The sequence below is a fragment of the Acanthisitta chloris genome, unplaced genomic scaffold, assembly GCF_000695815.1.
Source record: "Acanthisitta chloris isolate BGI_N310 unplaced genomic scaffold, ASM69581v1 scaffold16603, whole genome shotgun sequence".
Lineage (NCBI taxonomy): Eukaryota > Metazoa > Chordata > Aves > Passeriformes > Acanthisittidae > Acanthisitta > Acanthisitta chloris.
In genome coordinates this window covers 15,381-22,515 of record NW_008665602.1, presented here as the reverse complement: position 1 = coordinate 22,515, position 7,135 = coordinate 15,381, and the positions used below count along the sequence as shown (strand labels likewise).

The following is a 7,135-nucleotide window of genomic DNA, read 5'->3' as shown; positions in this document are numbered from 1 at the left end:
TCAGCAGGAGGTTTTTTGGCCATGGTCACTACCTGATCTCCTCATTGATGGCATCCAGCTGCTCCTGGAGCATCATGGCCAAGGTCTGGGCATCTGAGTGGCCTCCAGGAGAGAGCACATCCATGGAGCTGAACAGAGTCTCACGGTCATCCTCATCCATGTCGGAGATGTCTGGGTCGCTGTCGAAGGTGTGAGGTCCCGTGGCCAGGACACTGCCTGCCTGGGCCTGCTCCCAGTCCTGGGGGAACAAGGTCCACTCTTCTCATGACCATTCTCCAAAAGCCAAACTGGTGACCTCCATGCACACTTCAGCATGATCCCAGTGGGAGACCCTTCCTACCATGTTACTCCCTCCATGCACCAGGTGAAGAGAACTGCCCCATGTCCCCAAACCAGGACACATGAGCCAAGCAGGAGCTGTCCCCAACCCCAGCTCTGCCCCACACTGCCATGCAATGGGTTACCTTGGCTGAGTCCTCTCGTCGGGGGCCGAATCGTCCCTTCTGTGCCCGGGGCAGTCCTGGGGCTGCCCCGAAGGGCTCGGCGGGGGCATGGACCACTGCACCCAGGGGGAACCGCAGGTCTGTGGCACTGCCCATGTGGGACCTGGGGAGAAAGAGCCCTGTGGGGGACATGCTCCATGCCCTCACCCCCAGGCTGCTCCCCTGCAGCCCAGGCTGCTCAGGACAGAGGAGGAGGAGGCTGTGCTGGGTGCCCATCCCAGCCATGCTGCCTGCTTGGCATCAACGGGTGCAAACCCGTGTTCTGGGAAAAGATGCCTCATTCCCCCATGCTGGCCCTGGAGATGTGCTCCAGATTCACAGAATCATGAAACACCCTGAGCTGGAAGGGACCAACAAGGATCATCAGTCCAACTCCTGACCAGGACACCCCAACACTCCACCCTGTGCCTGAGAGCACTGGCCAAACACTTCTGGAGCTCTGTCAGCCTTGGGGCTGTGACCACTGCCCTGGGGAGCTGTCCTAGTGCCCAAACACCACTGGGGGAAGAACCTTTGCCTCATATCCAACCTAACTCTACCCTGACACAGTTCCAGCCATTCCCTGTGTCCTGTCACTGGTCACAGAGAGCAGAGATCAGTGCTGCCCCTCATGAAGAAGTTGCAGACCATAATGAGGTCTGACCTCAGGAGACTCCAACTTGCCCACAGAGTGTAAGAAGCTCAGTCCTGGCCCTTACCCTGCTGCTCCCTCCCTCTTCTCTGCATCCCCTTGGGGACATCCAGCCAGTGTTCTGGCCAAAACCCTCTGTGCAGGAGATCTGCTGTGAAGCCTTGGGCTGCACAGTCCTGCCCCTACTGCCCTTCCCTCTCCAGAACCTCCCAACATGGTCCGTATGTCTTGTGTCTGTCTTCTCCATCCCCACAGCACACAGCAGGGACCAGCCACAGAGCTCCTCTTTTTGTGTCTTCTTCAACATTTCCATGAGAACAAACCTTGATGGGGATTGGTCTCTTCTCCCAGGCAGTTAGCAATAGGACAAGGGGAAATAGCCTCAAGTTGTCCCAGGGGAGGTTTAGGTTGGATATTAGGAAAAATTCCTTCATTGACAGAGTGGTTAAGGCTGCCCAGGGCAGGAGTGGTGTCACCACCCCTGAAGGTGTTAAAGAGTGAGCAGACATGGCACTTAGTGACATGATTTAGTGGCGATGGTGGCATTTCGATGAAGGTTGGACCTGATGATCTTGGAGGCTTTTTCCAGCCTTAATGACCCTTTGATTCTAGGAATAAAATCCCACTTGAAACATCTTCCAGGTGTGAGGACATGAGCATTGTTTGGGATCTCCTAGCAGAAATCAGCTGGGCCTTCTTCATCCTTCACCATGGTGGGGCTGGTGCTGGGGAGCAGGTTCCCACGCCAGGCAGAGCAAGGCAGCAGCTGCTGTTGGACATGGGGACACTTTCTGCCACTTGAGAAGCTCATTCCATGTCTCCACATTGCCCAGTAGCTCCTCCTTGCCCTGAAGACCCAACCAGGAGCTGAGCAAAGCTCTTTCCTGAGGCACAGGGTCATTACTGCCACAGGAGATGGGAGGTTTGTTGAACTTAAGATGAATTTAAGATGACAAAGGATGTGTCCAAGGCAGATCATAGTTTTCCGTCATGGTGGGCCTGGTTTGCAGTACAGATACAGGTCTGGACTCCCCACCTGAGCCCACACAGAACCACTACCACAAGCAGCTTGGCTGGAGTTAGGTTGGTTTTGCACAGGTTGGTGTTTTGGAGGGATTTAAGCTGAAGATCTGCTGACAAGCTGCTCCCCAGCTAAAGCCAGAGAAAGGCACCTTAGACAAGAGCTGACATTTCAGCTGGGGGGTTATTCTGCAGCTCAAGATTTCTGCTGGTTTTTCCACCAAGAAACATAAAGAACTCATCAAATTGTCCATCCTGCTCTTACATGCAAAGAGGTCCCACACACGCTCTAGGCTGTCCTCTAGCACTCAGCTATCCTTCATCCTTCATCATTCATCATTCATCCTCCATCCTCACAGGCTTTTCCTCGCTCTCCCCATTTCTTCTCTCCCTGACAGACATGGGGCCTCCAGGCCTTCCACTCTGCCACAGCTGCTGACAGATCCCAAGCTGGTTACACTGCCTCCTCTCCATCTTTTCCAGCCTTCCTGGGAGGTGAATTTTCCTCTCTGGTTGTCCCCCTCAGTGATCCCTCACTGCCTCATCTCAGTGAAGAGGAGGAAGAATGCTCAGGAGAGGATGTGGTGTCCCAGGTGGCTGCAGCTACACCCAGGGTGTATGCCCAGGAGTGCATGTGGAGCTGGCACCTCCTTTTGTACCCCCCTGTTTTCCTGCAGCAGCACTGGGTGTCCTGGACAGTACCAGAGGCTGAGACTTGATGGACTCACCTCTGCTCCTGGTGCTCTAGGCTGGGCCATCCCCATCTCCCAGCTGACTTCAAATGAAAGGGTGTGGGAGGACCATTGTAGAAAGGAGGGGGGAAATGGTAGTGTTCATTCTCCTTTGCCTACAACACCTCAGAAGCAATTCCTCCTTCCCCATCAACCCATCCAGGCACACCACAGGGGGAAGGTGTTTGGTGGACATCAGCTTTCATTGAAAATAAGCCCTAAATCCCTTGTGAAGAAAAAGAAACAATACCCAGTGGTTTTCACTCTTAGAAGAGCAAATCTGGGGGCAGTCAGTTGGGCTGGGCTATTCTCAGCAGTCAGGACAAACCCCTGGTGGGGACAGCAAGACTGGAGCTGGCCCTGCTCCAAGGAATGACCCTGCAGAGCTTGATGACACCAGAAACACCTGATGCAAACAGCACTTTGGGGCCCTAAAGGCAAAATGCCCCCAGGACTGTGGGTGCAGGATGCAGGTGAGGTGCATACAGGCTGTCAGGGGTTTGGCAGGTGGGTCTTACCTGGTGTGCACACTCTCCACAAATGTCCCACTCCTGGTCTTGAGCTGATCCACCTCCAGCCTCAGTTTGTCGATCTCATCGGACAACCGGCGCTGGTGGGGGGAGATAAGACACAGGGAGGGGTTGGTTTGGCTCTGAGGAGCTGCCAGGATTGGGGTAATCAACATCCTTGGCTACTGCCAGGTTTATATCCCCTTCCAAAATCCCCAGTCCAGGTTTATATTCCCTTCCAAAATCGCCATCCCAGCTTTATGTTCCCTTTAAAAATCTCCATCCCAGGTTTATGTTCCTTTTCAAAATCCCTATTCCAGGGTTATATTCCCTTCCAAAATTCCTATTCCAGGTTTATATTCCTTTTTAAAATCCCCAGCCCAGGTTTATGTTCTCTTTCAAAATCCCTAACCCAGGGTTATATTCCCTTTCAAAATCCCCAGCCTAGGTTTAAAGCATCTTGGCTACATCAGTAAAGAAACAGCTCATGAGGGCACAGAGATGAGGATGCTGGGAAGGAAGGAGAGCAGGACAGACAGACACATGTGCTCAAGCCATGCTGGTTGAAGAGATGAAGGAAAACTGGTCCCACTTGGATGCTCTGATTTAGCTCCAGACTGCAGGAGTGTGTTACCTTGGCAAAGGGCTGGTTGGGAGGGACACACCAGCCACACTTGATGCTGGCCCTGTCCCTCCTCTGCCAGCCCCATCCCATGGGCAAGCTGTGCCCTATCCCCTGGGCAAGCTGTGCCCCATCCCATGGGCAAGCTGTGCCTGCACTAAGTGGCTGTGCTGTCCTGAGGGAGAGCCAAGAGGACAGGCAGGGAGAAGGGGAGAGAGGATTCTCCAGGCACAGCAGGATCCAGTCCTGTGGGCAAACCTGAGCAACATGTAGGCAGCATCATGCAAGTCCCTGGAAGACATGGGAGAGCTTTGGCCAGGGAAGAGAGCAGCCCCCAACCTCCCCAGCCATGCATGAGACGTGGGGCACTGCCCAAAATCTCCTGTTGCTTCGAGAAGCTACAACCCTCCAGCACAGGCCACCTGGGATTCATGCAGAGCCTACTGAGATACTTCATCTGAGAGTGTGTGAAGACCTATGGGGTCTCTGCAAGAAGATCTGCAAGGACCAAGACAAAGGGCTCTACTTACAGGGTGAAAACTGCATTTCCTCCTGCAAAATGCAGTTGGGATTTACCCCAACAGAGTAACAGAGACCTATGGGACCTCTGTAAGCACATCTGTAAGGGTCAAGGCAAAGGTCTCTGCTTGCAGAGACCTATGGGGCCTCTGCAGGGACAGGATGACCACTGCATTTCCTCCTGCAAAATACAGTTGGGATTTATCCCAACAGAGTAACAAACCTATGAGACCTCTGCAAGAAGATCTGCAAGGGCCAAGGGGATGTGGCTGCCTAATCCTTCCTCCAGAGACATGGGTAAAGCCACCTTGACCTCAATCCCGTCCCCACATGGGTAAAGCCACCCTGACCTCACTGCTATCCCCACCAGAAGTCAGGGATGGATGAGTATGACAGAAATATGCAGCCAGGACCCAACATGCATGTTAGGGGACCAACCCAGGGGTGTCCAGGGAGGTGGGTGGCAGCTTCTATCCAGCCACTGCGTGGGTTAGTGTGTGGCTCCTGCTGCTGGGCACTCCTGGATCCCAGCTGCTCTGAAACTGGGGCATTTCAGGAGCCACTGGCACTAGGCAGGGGCTGGGAGTGAGGAAGTGCAGTGGTCACTAGTGCAGGCTCCCTGCAGCAGCATTTACCTTGTCGTGCTGGTGTTCCTCTATCTGCTTTTGGGTATTTTCCAGCTCTTGTAACAATGTGTTCTTTAATAAAACCAACCAACAGAAAAGGGAACAAAAAGAGGAAAGAAAAAGAGAGACCCTTTAGCAAACAGCCCTGAGGCCTCCTGGAGTGGCCAGTGTGGGATTGCTGTGTGGATGGATACCTGGCAGAGGGATGGCAGCAGATCACTGAGCCCTTCCTCACCTGGGAACAGGTCTTCTCTGCAAACCTCCTGCCCCTCAAGCAGGGCTGCTGCAGCTCAACTCCTGCCCCACACCAGGGCTGGGCATGGCCATGGAGGTGGCAATCAGGGATTTGATGGATAGGACTTGAACATTAGGAAATGTGTCTGAGAGGAGATCCACTCCTGGAACAGCTGGATCAAGGGCAAAAATGTCCTCTACATCTAAGCTAGGGAGTAGACACTGGGGAAAGATGATGTGTTTGCAACTGCCTGACCTAGTGCTCTTTTTTGGGAGGTGTTGGCAGCCAAACAGGAGCATTTCTGTCCATGAAAGATCTGAAGAACTCTGTGTGGGCCACTGCTGGCACCAGGCTGGGGAGCAGAAACCCTCTTCAAAACGTGCCACCACTCTGATCCCTGTTGCTTGCTGGGATGGGATTTGGACTCATCTCCGTGGGCTGGGTCCTGCTCTTTGTCCAGAGCCACTGGTCTGCTGGATGACTGGACACACTGGCACAGCCACAGCTGCTTGGGGACAGCAGGAGCAGAGCAGCAGGGAGACAAACTCAGGCTGGGAGATCTCAGTGGGGCATGCACACCTCTGTGTGTGGCTTGCTGGTCCCTGCAGGAACCCAAAGGGAGGTGAATTATCAGGGCTTGACCTCCCACTGGCACTAGGAGGTGAATCCTTGCTCTGAGCCAGCTGCTCTCCAGCTAATTGCATTCACCCTGAGGCAGCAGCAGCTCCAGCCATTCCTCAAAGGAAAGCCCAGCTCTCCAGGAGTGGGGAGGGAGCTGGGAGGTTGCCCCCAGGCTTGGAGAAGGCAGATCAGTCTGGGACCGGGGGAAGGAAGGCCCTGAGGCAGCACATGGAGGGGTTGGGCAGTGGGACAGGATGAACACTGCAGTTGGGATTTGCTTTGACAGCTGGACACAGGGTGTGCCAGCACAGACACAGGGAAGCAAGGGAACGGGGCAGGACAGCTCCTGCTGCTGTGGGAGGTGGGAGGCAGTGGGGAGTGGGTGACACCAGCTGACTGGAGGTGAGGGTGTGATACAGAGCACATCCCAGTGCTCCCACCAGCCCCAGCACAGCTATGTCCTGCATGTAAGCACTGCACACAGTCACAGACTCAATCAGGTGGGAAAAAGACCTCTGAGATCATCAAGTCCAACCTAGGACCTAACACCACCATAGCAACTAGACCGTGCCACTAAGTGCCATGTCCAGTCTGTCCTTAAACACCTCCTGGGATGGTGACTCCACCACCTCCCTGGGCAGCACATTCCAGGCTCTAATCACCCTTTCTGGGAAGAAATTCTTCCTACTGTCTAACCTAAATCTTCCCTGGTGCATCTTGAGACTATGTCCTCTTGTCCTGTCACTACTAGGAGCAGAGCCTGATCCCACCTGGCTGCACCTCCTGTCAGGGAGTTGTAGAGAGTGCTAACCCTGAGCGTTCTCTTCTCCATGCTAAACCCCCTCAGTTCCCTCAGCCTCTCCTCACAGCACTTGTGCTCCAGAGCCTTCTCCAGCTTCATTGCCCTTCTCTGAACACCTCCAGCACCTCAATGTCCTTGAGTTGGTGGGTCCAGAACCAGACACAGCACTTGAGGTGCCTCAGCAATGCCAACGTCTTCATCCGTGCACAGGTACTTCCAACCCCTGGACGATGCTCCACACTGCATGGGCTGCAGACCCCCAGAGACCCCCCCCTGCCCCCCAGGCACTACCTTCTCCTCCAAGGCTGCCATCCTT

General features: G+C 54.3%; 1 protein-coding gene across 1 annotated transcript in view; it reads right to left on the bottom strand.

The window, feature by feature from the left end:
• PPFIA4 (protein tyrosine phosphatase, receptor type, f polypeptide (PTPRF), interacting protein (liprin), alpha 4) overlaps positions 1-7,135 on the bottom strand; it is a gene marked incomplete at its 3' end in the record, with an annotated part of 35,776 nt that overhangs the window by 13,294 nt on the left and 15,347 nt on the right. Inside the window, exons 10-14 of the mRNA XM_009071823.1 lie at positions 7,111-7,135; positions 5,171-5,233; positions 3,404-3,495; positions 465-606; positions 33-238 (exon numbers count right to left, since the gene is read on the bottom strand). The exon at positions 7,111-7,135 is cut by the window's right edge and continues 101 nt beyond it. Coding sequence (XP_009070071.1) covers positions 33-238; positions 465-606; positions 3,404-3,495; positions 5,171-5,233; positions 7,111-7,135 — 528 coding nt within the window. The remainder of the gene's footprint in view (positions 1-32; positions 239-464; positions 607-3,403; positions 3,496-5,170; positions 5,234-7,110) is intronic.